Source organism: Caretta caretta, chromosome 10 (assembly GCF_965140235.1).
Source record: "Caretta caretta isolate rCarCar2 chromosome 10, rCarCar1.hap1, whole genome shotgun sequence".
In the NCBI taxonomy this organism is placed as follows: Eukaryota; Metazoa; Chordata; order Testudines; family Cheloniidae; genus Caretta; species Caretta caretta.
Genome location: NC_134215.1, coordinates 34,750,384 through 34,765,463, shown reverse-complemented (window position 1 = coordinate 34,765,463; position 15,080 = coordinate 34,750,384). Strand labels below are relative to the sequence as shown.

Below are 15,080 nucleotides of genomic sequence, written 5' to 3'. Positions count from 1 at the left end.
GACAACATGTCCCTGCGGCTCCTGGAGGAGGTGGGGGAGCAGAGAGTCCGTGTACTGTTCTTGCCTGTGGGTACCTCCCCCAAAGTTCCCATTGGGTGCAGTTCCCCGTTCCTGGCCAGTGGGAGCTTCAGGGGAGGTACCCACAGACAAGAGCAGTGCGCAGAGCCCTCTGGCCTCCCTCCACCAGGGGCTGCAGGGACGTTGGGCCGGCCGCTTCTGGGAGTGGCAAAGTGTCACAGGGTGGCAATCCTGCGGCTCGGGTCCAAAGCCCCAAGGGACCGAATCCAGCCCCCGGGCCATAGTTTGCCCACCCCTGGCTTATAGGGTAGGACATTAGTGTTCAGTTGAACATAGCTCATCTTCCTCAGAGTTCTGAACAACTTCTTTTGCATACCAAGGATTAAGTGTAGCTTGAAGTTTATCCCCAGAAAACAAACACAGTTCAGAATTCATGTATGTAGAAAATGCATATTAAATACAACCAAAGCAGAGAATGTGGTGTGCAAGACAGAAACGGGGATGTGTCTGACAGGATTTGACCCTGCGTGTACTGGAACTGCCTTTCCTGCTAACTACATGGGTGAAAGAGTGGTGGGGCTTGACCAGGTTTCAGCTGGAGGTGCCCTGGTGGGACATGCTATTATGTTGGCCCCATCCTGCCTGGGATAGAGGGATTAAAATGACATTTTAGTGGATGTGCCTTCTTGAGTAATACATGGCTTCATTAGCTAAGTACTCTTTATTATTTTTTTTTTTTTTTAAGTAATGAATTCAATTTAATTTTGGGCTGGTTAAAGGGGCCAATTTGACAAGCCCTGAAAACTGAAATCTTTTGTGAAGACTTGGCAAGCGGGGGGTAGGTTCTGCTTCAGCTGGTGAGATTTTCTCTTTGGTTCTTTTTCTGTGTGTGACCAGCAAACCATATTAATTCTTTAATTTCACCTGTCCTGAATCCAGTCTACATGAGCTTTTTCTCTCTCATCCAGGGAGCCTGTGTATGGATATACACCTCTGATGGAAGCAGCTGCTTCTGGACATGAGATAATTGTCCAGTATCTTCTCAATCATGTAAGTGTCTGCCCAATTCTAAATAAATCCTAGAATCTTCAGGGTCCAGACTTATAGTCAGGAGAACACAGGATGTGACAGATCAGGCCTTCCAAAAGGTTATATTTCCAGGCTGTTGCTCTCCATTACAAATCCCCTCTGGTGGTAGGTCACAACCTCATTTTGTTGTTTTGGGGGGTTGAATGCCTATATATCTGTTTAATAAAGCAGAGAGATCCCAAATCCAAACTGATTTCCCCTAACAGCCCCTGTATGTTTACAGCATAGAATCTCTGGTCTTTCCTTAGGTGTAATTAGATTTTTCCAAAGGGGATGAAAGGCTCCTTTTTAATACATATTTTGTTGCTAAAGAAACCAAAAATAACTTCCAAATTCCCACAGCCTATTTCTGACTCACTATGTGCCTCACCCTTTCTCTTGTGGTATAATCTATTAAAACACTAGCCCATTTCCAGGGCAAAATTTCCATCTCTTCTTTCTAGAGGTGGTCTCTGTTGCTTTTTCTCCTTGCAATAGGTGTTGCATTGGACACATCCAACAAATGTAGCCAAATGTGGTCAGCATTGTTGGTTCCTTCTGGACACCGCACTGCTGCAGGAGTTTTAGCTCACTGTAGCTTTTAGCAAAACATCTTTTTTACCTGAGATTGTCTAGGAGTTGGAGCCCCAGCCCAGGGGATTGTGACCAGGCCATGATGACTTACACTACATATGCTCCATGCTGGATTGTTGCCCTTGCGCTCTCCTGTCAGCATAGTGCATCTTCACCAGACATGCTATAGTGGCGCAGCTGTGGTGATGTAGTGCTGTAGTGTAAACTTGTCCCTGTACTGATCTAGACACTCTGGGTAAGTCAGACTCTGGAGGCTATTGAAACAGCCCTCGTTTTGAGTCTTTTTGACTCAGACAAAGCATGTCCGTTAAATATCTGATCCACCCCTAGGAGATCCTATCTAGTAGGCATGTAGGCATGTGTCTAGCAGGCATCTTTCACCTCCGTGCTAATGTCTGAATATTCAGTCCTTTTGGCTTCTAACCACAGTCAGGCCCTTTAGAAAATTTAAATGTAATTTGCATAGTGACTTTGTTCAGAAAGATGAGGCAATGAAGAAATAATCAGCAGCAGATCACGCAAGATTCTGATGGTGATGCAGAAAAGTGAGATATTGGGCTATTGTGATGAGAGAGAGAGAGAGAGAGAGCGCGCGCAGACAGCAAATCATTAGGTGCAGTAGCATTGAGAAGAGATTCAGGGAATTTATCCATGGATCTCAAGGAGCCTTACACTTCCTGATAGTTTAAAAAGGCAGACAAGAAGAGAGGGATCTTGATGGAATATGAAAGTTCTTTGGTTCCCTTGAATTGTGTGTGTGGTGTCCATTCAGAACACCTATGCCAGAAGTATGCATTGCCTTCCCACAGGGCGTGAAGGTGGATGTGAGAGAGAACACGGGAGCCACGGCACGGACTCTGGCCATGAAGTATGGACACATGAAAATTGTGGGGCTGATGGACCTACATGCAGCCCCTGTGCCCAAAGTCTTCTGCAGGGGCCCAGGTAACTGAGACACCTCCTCATATGTGCACGTTAAGGGAAGGTGTTTGGGGAAGAGGCTGTTGCTGTTTTATAGAGCAGTGATACTTCAGGTGTCTGCTGGAAATCCTCTCCTTTAAACAGCAGTGGAGTCCTGGATGGTAGCCCTTGTTGATGCGAGGGGTGCCTTGCAATAAGCTTCTGCTCCAGTCAACCATTGCTTGCTCACCCTTTGCTTTGTTTCACTGTTTTTTTCCACTGCTTTTAAAGGGCCAGTAGCAAATCAAGGATGTAAGTAGCTGGAGGTACTGTGCAGCTAATGGTCTGTGCTTGGACCACAGGAAAATACTGTGAAGATCTGAGCTCCTCGGATGAATCGTGCTCCGCCCCTCAGAGACAGAGACCAGTCCGTAAGACCAAGGGCCCCAGTATCCACGAGGGGCCCCAGGCTTTGGCTAAGATAACAGCTGTCGGAATTGCAGGAAAGAAGCAGTCTCGCTGTGGTGAGCGTGGGTCGGGGAATCTAACCATGAGGCTCCTTCGTGATCTCAGGGGTGCCACAGTGCTGCTTTGCTGTTACTGCAGCGCCAGCACTTCCCTGCTCCTTTAGATTGGGCCTTCCTGCATGGTTCCTACAACTGCCAACACTGAGCAAACACCCATCTTTACAGGGGCTGAAAGCCAGCTCTAAAAACCATCTCCCAGCTGATCCATGAGGGGGATGACTTTTTACTTACCAGCTGAGAATGTCCTTCAGCATCATCTCAATCTCTGCTTGCGGTCTGGCTCTTGAGATTGGCCCCTCTACCCTTTCCAAGATAGACTCAAGAGTCACAGAGCCATTCACAAACCAGCAGGAGTGTCGGGGGGCGGGGGGGATTCAAGACAGGCCAAACAGCAGGAATGATTAAACTAATCTCCCAGCATCAGGGCCAGGTGAGCTGTATCTGCCTGAGGAACCGGAAACACTTCCTGCTGCAGTGGAAATTGGTGAGGTCGGCCATGTGACAGGCCGGGAGAAACGTCAGCCAGGTTTAAACATTAACTCCTTGATGAAGGTGATGGGCTTACCTAAATATAGGGCGGGCATGAGCTTTGCCCTTTGTTGGATGCATGGCGAGAAGTGGTGATGTTCAGTGATTCTAGCCAGCTACCTGGTTATCTTGGATGGCCAGGAATATTGATTTGTATTGAAGAAAAAATACCAACCCTCAGATTCCCTTGAGCTTGAACTGACCTTATTTTAATGTTGTTCGGGCTAGTGAGGAAACATGCTTTGGTGTAGCCTGATACTACTACTGGAGGTGACTGTATTAAAATGCTCAAATCACCAGCTGCAGAACTTCACAGGGTGCTGACGGTGTGCTGACCAAAAACTCGGGGAAGGGAGGAAATACTCCAAGCTCAGTAAGCCGGAGGTGCATCTGCTGCAAGGCTGGTTATGTGCGATCCTCTTAGATACAGGCATCTGGCTAGAACATGGTCAGTGATCAGCGCTGATCTTGTATACGAAGGGAGCTATTAGGCTTTCACGTTCCTGGTAATTTTGTTAGTCATTCAAAGGGGAATGGAAGCTGGTTATTTTAAAATGTGATTTCTTCCCCTGATTGTCTTCAGATCCCTGGACACTTGCTGGCAGCTGCTGCTCCCCATGCTGCAGCCTGTCTGGTAACTTGCATTCTCATCTCTTTGCACACAGAGCAGGTCCCTCTGCAGGGCTACGTTACGTTCAGTGATGATGGTAGCTTTGAAGGGGAGGATCTCCGGTTCCGGGACGTCACCTCTCCAATCAACGAGCAAGACGTGGAAAGTAGCAGCAGCAGGGGTAAGGCATGGTCTCAGAGGAGTGTCTAGCTTCCAGTCTGAGTGACCTGGGGTTGAGAACTGCCTCAGAGCTTGCACATTTCCTTTCTCACTCACCACCCCTTAGGTCTGAAGAGCTTCTAGGAAGTCATCTTGCCCAAGATTCAAGCAAGAAAGGGGGCAACCCATCAGTGCACAGGCATCCTTTGTTGGAGTGGCATAGATTCTGTCCTGCCATCCCAGAGGAGAGTGAAGTGCCATGATGGAAGGAGGAGAGAGGGGTAGAAAGAAAATGAGTGCCGTCCATCTGCACTGGCCTTATGTCACAAGCATTGGGAGACCTCTCCTGGGTGCTTAGGGACAAGAACATAGACTTAGCTGGTAACCCCATGCCCTAAAACGTGCATCTGTTACCCATTACTGCAGTCAGTGATACTAAATGGCTATAAATCTGTCCATCAATGTATTGCACTGAAACTACTTTACACCCACTGGCAGTGGTATGGGGAAGGACGGGTGCCCCCATTCCAGACATGATACTCTCCACTCACTCCTCAGAGTAACCTCCTAATCTGAGCAGCTGCTGCACACAGACTCAGGCTGGATGTCTCCGTGAGGTGAGAAGATCAAGGAGAAGAAGCAGGAACTCATTGTTTTCCTTTCTGCTCCCCTTCAGAAGAAAATGCTTTCTTCACCAACAACTTGGACACCATTAGGAGCAGCAGCAGCAGCAGCGAGTGTCTGCCCAAAGCCCTGGGGGTCAGCAGTGAGGGCTCTCTGGAGAGCAATGAGGTGGGGCTTTTGTCTCTTCTTTGTCACTGCTGTTGGTAGAATACGGGAACTCACAAATATGCCAGCCACTTGCCATAACTTTACATCAGCTGTGAGACTGTAGGATCCAGGGACAGGAGGGGAGAACCTCCAAGGGTAGAACAAAAGCTGTAAACTCCTTTTGAATGTGTTAAGGCAGTGGCTCTCAATCAGAGGTAGGTGTACCCCGGGGTATGCAGAGATCTTCCAGGGGGTACATCAACGATTCTAGATATTTGCCTAGTTTTACAATAGGCTACATAAAAAGCACTAACGAAGTCAGTACAAACTAAAATTTCATACAGACAATGACTTGTTTATACTGGTCTATATACACTGAAATATAAGTATAATTATATTCCAATCACTTTATTTTATAATTATATGGTAAAAATGAGAAAGTAAGACTTTTTTCAGTAATAGTGTGCTGTGACAGTTGTGTATTTTTATTGATTTTGTAAGCAAGTAGTTTTTAAGTGAGGTGAAACTTGAGGGTACACAAGACAAATCAGACTCCTGAAAGGGGTACAGTAGTCTGGAAAATTGTATCATTTGACATTGATCCAAGTAGCTGAGCACCCTCCCTGCAGAGTGGTTTCCCGATGGGTAGATCAGTAACTCTCCAATCACAGCACTTTCCCTTGTCCTAGGCATTCACTGCCCTCCCCACCAGAGAAGGCTCAGACCATGTGACCGTTTGATTCAGGAGCTTTCTTGGAGCCTCTTACAAACAGCAGGGCAGTGAATACACACAGTAAATTCTTGTCCTGAGATAAACCCTTTCCACGATCATTTAGCCCCAGGGCAGTATAAATAGCCACTTTGTGATTGACAGCATCCTGATAGGTGCCAGCGGGCTGCCTTGTTTTCTGAAGCAGACTCCCTTCCCTGCACTATGCTGTGCTCTACCTGGTGATGTCTGTGCCCTTCCCTGGTGAGCACTAATTTTCACCATGTTTTTAAAGTCCATTCTTTCCCCAATCCCTGAGCCCTTGCTCTGTCCCTAACCCACAATCTAGAAGGGAAGTCTCCCATACCCTAGCATTTGATAACTGTTGAAGGAATTTGGCCAGATGACTGGATCAGGTCACTTGGATTTGTGGAAGTAGAATTGCACCACTGCTTCTAAGGTGGTCTTGGCTTCTACAGGTTGGAGTATGGGGAGGAAGTCTGGACTTGGAATCTATGTAAGTTACTCAGTGGTTCGAGTAACCACTTGCATTCTTAGACCAGGTTCTGGGTTTGGTGTAGATGTGCTGGATGGGTATGACATTGTTGGGCACTAGGAGGGCTCCCTGGTTCTCTGAGCTGCTGCTCACAGGAATAACCGCACCCCATCCTTCTGCTAGTCAGAGGGCTCAATGTTTCTCTGGGCTTGAAAGAATGCAACACGTGATGGCTGCTTTGTGGTGCTGGCACTCCAAGGATTAGCTCCAAAGCAAGGCCTCTCTATCATAGTGCAGCGTTCTGGAGATCCATCGAAGAGAACACTGCCCCGGACTCCAGCCTGGTCATTTGGCTTTCTCAGATAAGGAAGCAATGCTGCCTCCACCCCCATTTCCCCCTAGTGAGCTTTGATGCCTAACCTCTGAAGCTCGTGCTAATACTCTTAAAAATGGAGAGGCTGCTTTTACAGTGAAACTCCTGCTCGGGCATTGCTATTGCTCTAATGGAACATTCCTGATGGCTCCAGACTCCAGTGCTTCTAACCTTGGCTCCTTAAACTTTCTTCCCAGCTCAGTGTAATTATTAGCGCAGGTGGTGGTAGCACCTAGGAGCCCACTTATGACCCTGGACCCCCATGGTGCTAGGTGCTGTACGAACACAGAACAAAGACAGGCTCTGCCCCAAGGAGCTTACAGTCCAGATAAGGATTTTGATCCTGCCTGACACAGTTCCATCCTACCTAAAACCCTCGGCGTGATGGATTGGGGAATCGTCTCCTTCGCTTGTCTCCCTGAGACTAGAGTCCCTGCAAGTTGCTCTGTGCTCAGGACTTCACCCTGGAAGTTCTCTTTAACAAGCGATTTGCTTAGTCTTTACCACCCACACTTCTGGGCCTCTGCTCCATTTAGGAAACAGTCTCCTGTTGGGGAATGTGGCTAAGACAGAGTATTCTGTTCCTACCCCAGGCCCTACAGTGAGCTTGCCCAGACTCAGAGCCTGGGACTGAAGTAGCTGAGAGCTTCCCCATGTTCCACACCCATGCAGTTCCCTGTAGTGATTCTGGTGACTCATTTCAGAGTAACAGCCGTGTTAGTCTGTATTCGCAAAAAGAAAAGGAGTACTTGTGGCACCTTAGAGACTAACCAATTTATTTGAGCATGAGCTTTCGTGAGCTACAGCTCACTTCATCAGATGTATACCATGGAAACTGCAGCAGACTTTATATACACACAGAGAATATGAAACAATACCTCCTCCCACTCCACTGTCCTGCTGGTAATAGCTTATCTAAAGTGATCATCAGGTGGGCCATTTCCAGCACAAATCCAGGTTTTCTCACCCTCCACCCCCCCACACAAATTCACTCTCCTGCTGGTGCTAGCCCATCCAAAGTGACAACTCTTTACATAATCAAGTCGGGCTATTTCCTGCATAAATCCAGGTTTTCTCACATCCCCCCCCCCCACCCCCATACACACACAAACTCACTCTCCTGCTGGCAATAGCTCATCTAAACTGACCACTCTCCAAGTTTAAATCCAAGTTAAACCAGAACATCTGGGGGGGGGGGGTAGGAAAAAACAAGAGGAAACAGGCTACCTTGCATAATGACTTAGCCACTCCCAGTCTCTATTTAAGCCTAAATTAATAGTATCCAATTTGCAAATGAATTCCAATTCAGCAGTTTCTCGCTGGAGTCTGGATTTGAAGTTTTTTTGTTTTAAGATAGCGACCTTCATGTCTGTGATTGCATGACCAGAGAGATTGAAGTGTTCTCCGACTGGTTTATGATGATCACTTTAGATAAGCTATTACCAGCAGGACAGTGGGGTGGGAGGAGGTATTGTTTCATATTCTCTGTGTGTATATAAAGTCTGCTGCAGTTTCCACGGTATACATCTGATGAAGTGAGCTGTAGCTCACGAAAGCTCATGCTCAAATAAATTGGTTAGTCTCTAAGGTGCCACAAGTACTCCTTTTCTTTCTGGTGACTCAGCAAGTTGACCCTGTGCCATTAAACAGGCCCCTTCTGTCTCTCCAGGACTCTGACCATGCGAAACAGCTCTCTAGTCGGAAACAGGCTAAAAGCTACGTGAAGATCAAGACCCGGTACAGCAACAGTGACAGCCAGTGGTCTCAGAGTCCGGGCAAAGCTGGGGTGTCTAGTCAGCACTGTATACTCCCTAACCGAGAAGCCACCACCTACACAGGACCCCAGGTAAGAGCTGCAAAGGAGAACAGAAAACTCACAAGAACGTGTGTCAGTACAAAGCTATTGGAGATCCCTCAAAGAGAACGCTGCCCCAGGACTCCAGCATGGTCATTTGGCTTTCTCAGATAAGGAAGCAATGCTGCCTCTCCCACCCCGAGTGGACTTTGATGCTGAACCTCTGCAGCTCATTCTAATACTCTTTTTAAATGGAGAGGCTGCTTTTGCAGTGAAACTCCTGCTTGGGCATCACTATTGCTCTGATGGAGCATTCCTGATCCCTGCACCCCAGTGCTTCTAACCTTGGCTCCTTAAGCTGCCCTCCCAGCCCGGTGTAATTACCAGAGCAGGTACGACCTCTGTGACTTCTGCAGTGGCCAGTGTGGCTGACCCCAAGGCCGCCCAAGCAGCTGGCCCTGGGGACAGCCACACTAACCACTGCTAGAGAGGTCCTGCAGCCAGTTGCACCAGCCGCTGCTGGAGCAGCCTCAGCCCCGGGGGCAACCGCACCAGCTGCAGCTCTGGAGGTCCCTGCAGCTGGCCCTGGGGACCACCCAAGCAGCAGCCAATGCGACCTGCCCTGGGAATCTCCTGAAAAGCGGTCCCGGGCGCAGTCAGAGCAGCTGCTGGCCCCCGGGACTCCCCCCAGCTGCTGATGGCGCAGACTCCCCCTGGCAGCACCCCCCCTGCCCCTAAGATTCAATCAGGGGTATTTATGGTGTAAGTCATTAACACAGTATCTTTTTATATTTTATATAATTCAAAGCTTCATTCATACCCATTTCATTGAACAACTCCCTGGCTTTCCCAGTCAATCTGGTTAGCAGGTCAGGCATACAATGTACCTCTGGGATATAGTGAATTTCACAGAGACGATCAAAGGTAGATAGAAATTCCTCTATGTCCTCAGTATCTTTGTAAATGGGACAAATCCTTTCCCAGTTGTTGTCATGAGGGGATGAGGACCCCAGGTAAGAGCTGCAGGCAGGCTGTGGCATCTTTTTCTGCTGTTTCAAGACTTGGAGCTTCTGGCAGATTCCTCTTGCATCTGGTGAGCCTTCTCCTCAGCAGCCAGCCATTCCATAAGCCTTAAATGGGCTTCTTTTTCCATATCAGCTATCTTTTGCTTTTCCTGCAATCGAAGATCTGTCCACTTTTGTTCATGTTCTAGTTGCTGCTGGTTTCCCACTGCAAACATTTTCACTGGGTCTGCTTCCCTTTCACTGGCCATTAACGGATTTTTCAGTTCTTGCTCTGGGAGCTTTTTCTTAAAAGACAACCCCCTCTGTAAGCACAATTCTTCAAGGGTTTTTCTGTCAAGCTCTTCATATGACCTTGGCTCACTCATTGTAACTGATTTTTAACCCTTAAACTCTCCAATATAAAAATTAATTTTTGACAAGTGTGTGGTTCTGATCCAAAATCCCAGTTAACCTGTGGTTATGAGTATCCTGCCAACTATGCTGCTGTGACCAGAATCCCAGGGGAGCCAGCTGAGGTCACTCAATTAGGATGAACCCCAAAGAATGGGTCAGACAATCCCCAAAGCTGGGAGATATTCCAATACTTAGATTTACCAAACCAGCACACAATAGCTTCTATATTACCTCACTGGTTGTTCAGAAGCCAACAACACAGTTTCCTTAAAATAACCCAGCCTCAGGCCTCCACCTAGACACCCAAGTCAGGTATGATGAGGATTTCTGAAAATCTTATTCATCATATAAAAGAGGTTCTACCAATCCCAAAGGATTGGACATATTACCTCCCAGGTTAATGAATATTCCAGACTTTTCCCAAATACATACTTACAACCAATTCTTACTAATTAAACTAAAATTTATTAAAGAAAAGAGAGAATTGGTTAAAAGATCAGTATACATACAGACATGAGTCAACCTTGAGATTCAGATTCATAGCGGAGATGGTGAACTTTGCAGATGCAAAGAGTTCTTTCAGAAATAGTCCATAGGTTACAGTCCGATGTTTGTATTCAGGGTGGTCCAGTCAGCACTGGGATCTCAGTCCTTATGGCTTAGGCTTCCCCTGCATGAAGCCTCAAGCAGATCTGAGGTGACAGGATCAGGATCCAAGCCATTTTTTATATAGTTTTAGGCCCTCTTGTAACAGCTCGGAGTCCCTCGGCGAACAATAGACACTCATTTCCTAAGCATCGCAGGTAATTATTCATACAGATTAACATAAGGCAATTGCCCATTTTCCTACCATTTGCAGATGATTTGCTATACATTTCAAAAAGAGATGAATACAGCGATATCCTAGGTTTACAGTTCATTTAAATGTTAAGATGTTCTCTTGATCTCTGAATTAACAAAATACAGCATAGACAGGGACGGTTTGATTACATTGTTGAGTTCTACCTATATATAATATAATATATATATAAAAAATTATCTCCCTGTATGTTTTAAAGAGTTGAATTGGAATCATTTATCCTGCAGGATGCTTAACGCTTTCTGGTCAAGTGTCACACCCCCAATGTGAGACTGGTGTGGAAGGGAGAAACTAGAGCTCCTGGATACACCTTAAGAACCTTCCATCATCGATACGAGCAGTGTTTACATTGAATTCTTTGTAAGGCCAAAATATTGATGCATGCTTTGGACCAAGTTAAAAACTTAGTTCACACTTTGTGAAACACTTTAGTGATTCCAGGGTGTGGTCCATGTGTTGACTTAACATGGCCATTAATGTTCTTCAGAGAGCACTTACTCTGGCATTCAGCCATGAAAGCTGTGAAGGTTGTACCTCAGTTTCCCTTTGTGGACAGCAGTTCAAGCTTGTAATGGTCTTTTTGCTGTGGAAAGTTTTAGGATTGTGTACAGGCATTAGCTGTGAAACCTTAACATTATTAGGCTTTTTAATACAAAGTGTGTTCTTGAACCAAAAGGCATAATCATAAGGGTTTCTATTATGTACCACTCTTAACATGTTCAAGATCATGCACATTGTACAGCAATGGTATCAGAAACACTAAATACATTTACAATTATTCTTGCCATGCCAAGCCTTTTGTTTAGATAAATCATTCTTTAGGTCAGCTTGTTCAATATCCCTTTTGAGTCTTTTTAGTTTTTTCTTTACCTTAGGGTTTTCCTTAACATAGGCTTTTAGTTTAACCACTTCCTTGGGGTTTTGGTATCTTAGAGATGAGTGAGGCATGTTCTCTCCCCCCCACCCCCCATCAGTCAGGTAATTTACTTTAACACAGACACTAGCCTGTTTACCAGTTTTCAGATTCTTAACCTTTACCAATTCCAAGGCTAGACTCTGTCTTAAAGAGATACCATCCATTTTTCACAAGCCTGTTCAACTCAAGGTTCTTTTGTCCTTCCATTACCAACCTCTGCTTCCACGTGGAATCAGATGTCAAGTCCAATAAGAGACTACAAGACATATCCAAAATGTCTAGAGATGAGTTACCTGCCATCCCGTATATTCTCGAGAGATCAACTGTTCTCCTGCTCTGCAGATTCAGCTATCCAGTTTTCCCTCTGAACCAGAGATGCAGACTGTTTACTCAAAGAATAACCATGGAGACATTCCTGTCCCATCAACATTGTCTCCACCACAAGCTGGTCAAGCTTGTAGGGCTGTTCAAACCCCCTAACAATTTTTATACCATCTGAAATCTTTTCAAAGCTACCCACAATGGGTCTTTCTAAAGCAAATTCAGTGTATTCGTTTTTACTTGAAAGACTTCAGCCATTAGCCACCAACACACTTTTCTCAGAAGACAAACTCTTTACTACCAACAATGGCCCATTAAGAGTCAATGGAAGTAATTCCTTTTCACCCAACTAGGCACAGCTATTGACTTTTTATAGACTTTAAAGACGTCACTAAGAAATTCCTTCCCTCCTGCAGTATTATGAACTGCAGCAGATTCTTTCTGAGCTTTATTTATGTCCAGAACCGACTTTGGCACAACATACAAATCACCAAACTCCTTCTGAGTTTCAGTTACATCCAGAATCACCTCTGGCCAATCAGAAGGATTATTACACAACCCCCTTTCAGGCAAGCTGCTAGACTCCATGATTAAAAGGTTAGAAGCATTCCCGTCCCCTTTGCAGCTCTCCTGGCTGACAATAGGCACAAGATTAGGAATCATTTCCTCCTTGTTACAAGTTTCCACACTGTCAGTGGGTAACGTAGTCAAATCATGTTTATGCTTTCCTTATGTCCTGGCTACGATATCAACCTGATTCGACAAGGTTGTCATATCTTTACCCAGCAACACACTAGCAATAGACAAAATAGAAGCATGAAAATTGCCTGGTCCCTGGGACTCATTTATTACATTAACTGGATGTAACCTGGTTACAATGTCATTATCCCTAACAGACACAAACTTAGGAACATTTCCATCCTGGGCTTCAATTAAATCCAGAATCAGCTCTGAGATGACTGATACATTTTCAACCATCCTTGGCTGACAGGCTTCTTCTGTCTGCTTTACAGACAGAGAAGAGCTAGATACACACTGTTCCTTAGCAGGCATGCTGCCATTGCTCAAAACAGACAAACAATTGGAGACATTTTTTCCTTTGTCCCAGCACACCTGGCTGTTAATGGACAATTGCTTGGAGAGTGGGACAGCTTCCTTAACAGGAAAGATACCACTCCCAACAGACAAACTTCTGCTTTTTACAGACAGTGGCTCATACTGAGCTACTTTAAGCAAATTACTGTTACCTTGTCTAGGCTCGTTTTTAAAAACTACACTCACCAAGAATATACCCCCTTCTTCCTCAATTAGGGCTTCAACCTGACCATCAACTTTAATCTGCTCTAGAGAAACATTTTCCTGATCAATGAGTTCTCTCTGTGCTTTATCTAATTCCAGATTTACTTCTAAGATATTAGACAGACATTCAGAAACTTCATTCACATATAACCTGCTTTTCTGAACAGACAAACAGCTATCTTCCTCAGACAAACATTTGGAGAAACCCTCTATAGGCAAATCATTGCCCCAATAGACAGTTTCATATTAACCTGACTGCACAATGTTTTAAAATCATTCCCGATTAAAAGGTCTGAGGGAATTGTATTCTTCACTCCCACAATCATGGTGCCATCAAATCCCTTCCATTTAAGGTGGATTTTAGCCAAAGGCGCTCTTACTAAATATTCAGATAAGGCTGCAACAGTTACACTTTCACCTGGCAAATAGTCTTCATCCCTGACACAGTTCTGTCCTATGTAACCTGCTTTTTGGGATGGTTTGGGCAATCCTCTCCTCAGCCCAGTGTAGTGCAGGGAATCTGAAGGAAGAGCTTTACAGTGTCTGGCTGCTACAAACTACAAGCCAGGCCCCGTTACAGCATGTGGCTTTTGAGAGTGAACAGTGCAGAGAAAGTTAGGATAGCTCCAAAGTAGCTGTTAGCCTTTCATTCAAGGAGACAGGAGGGTCCAGTTTCTCTTGTGGGTATAAACATCTTTGCTTTGGATGGGCTGCAGGACCTGGCAACATTCCTGGAGCAGATCGGGTGTTTGAAGTACCTCCAGGTGTTTGAGGAGCAGGACATCGACCTCCGGATCTTCCTGACCCTCACAGAGAGTGATCTCAAGGAAATAGGCATCACGTGAGTCTCCACAGTGTAGCTCCTTTGTCGCTGGGGCATATGAAGGGATCAGGAAAGTTCAGTCCTCTCTTCCAGCCCCCTCTCTGGGTTTGCACGATTCTGCCACTACCTTTTAGTCTTGCCCTCCAGCCTGGGGATCCATCACAGATTTCTCAATGTGCCTTAATCCTGGTCTACAGCAAGCGCTGGTCTTCCAGCCGTGCACCACTTCCTCCTCCCCTCCCCCCCCCAACTCAGTCCCTGCCTGCAACTCTCCTGCAGCTGTCAGCAGAGCCTTAGAGGAGATAGATCGTGGTTTTCTGCTGTCCCTATCTATCCTTCCCGCTCGTTGCTGGGGTTTTCATGGGCCTCAGTGGAAGAAGGGGCAGGAGTCTCTGAAGCAAGGTCCTGGTTCAGTTTTGCTGCTAACCGCTTGCTGTTGTATCATCAGTCTGTTCGGGCCTAAGCGGAAGATGACCTCTGCCATTGCTCGATGGCACAGCAATGCCAGGCCTCCCAGCGATGCCCTAGAGCTGGCCTATGCAGATCGGCTGGAGGCGGAAATGCAGGAGATGGCCATTCAGCTGCACAAGGTAAGGAGCCTGGCTCTAACCCAATCGCATATTTACTATGGCACCTCCTTTGGAGGGGGAAAGGCTCTTAAGTGAGGGAGCTGAGGTAATTTGGAAGGGATGCAAAGGGGTAGGGTAAGCTCAGTAACCCCATGTTGCAAGTTCTGCCACCCTCTAACCCTCGCTCTCTGTTGATGAGTCTTCTATGTCTTTAGTTCAAACCCAGCTGGCCAGGGTGCTGGACTAGTGATATCTGCCATCCTGGTTAGGATCTGCTCATGCTGAAATGGGGAAATTCATGCAGAAATTTCTGTCAGCTTGGCAAAC

The 15,080-nt window shown here is 46.1% G+C and overlaps 1 protein-coding gene across 2 annotated transcripts in view; it reads left to right on the top strand.

Annotated features, from left to right (window-relative positions):
- The window catches only part of ANKS3 (ankyrin repeat and sterile alpha motif domain containing 3), a 29,077-nt gene that overhangs the window by 4,646 nt on the left and 9,351 nt on the right, over window positions 1–15,080 (top strand). For both annotated transcript variants that reach the window (XM_075132864.1, XM_048866117.2), the window contains exons 5-12: window positions 987–1,068; window positions 2,490–2,625; window positions 2,943–3,104; window positions 4,301–4,426; window positions 5,081–5,196; window positions 8,423–8,599; window positions 14,078–14,202; window positions 14,633–14,774. In XM_075132864.1, coding sequence (XP_074988965.1) covers window positions 987–1,068; window positions 2,490–2,625; window positions 2,943–3,104; window positions 4,301–4,426; window positions 5,081–5,196; window positions 8,423–8,599; window positions 14,078–14,202; window positions 14,633–14,774 — 1,066 coding nt within the window. The remainder of the gene's footprint in view (window positions 1–986; window positions 1,069–2,489; window positions 2,626–2,942; window positions 3,105–4,300; window positions 4,427–5,080; window positions 5,197–8,422; window positions 8,600–14,077; window positions 14,203–14,632; window positions 14,775–15,080) is intronic.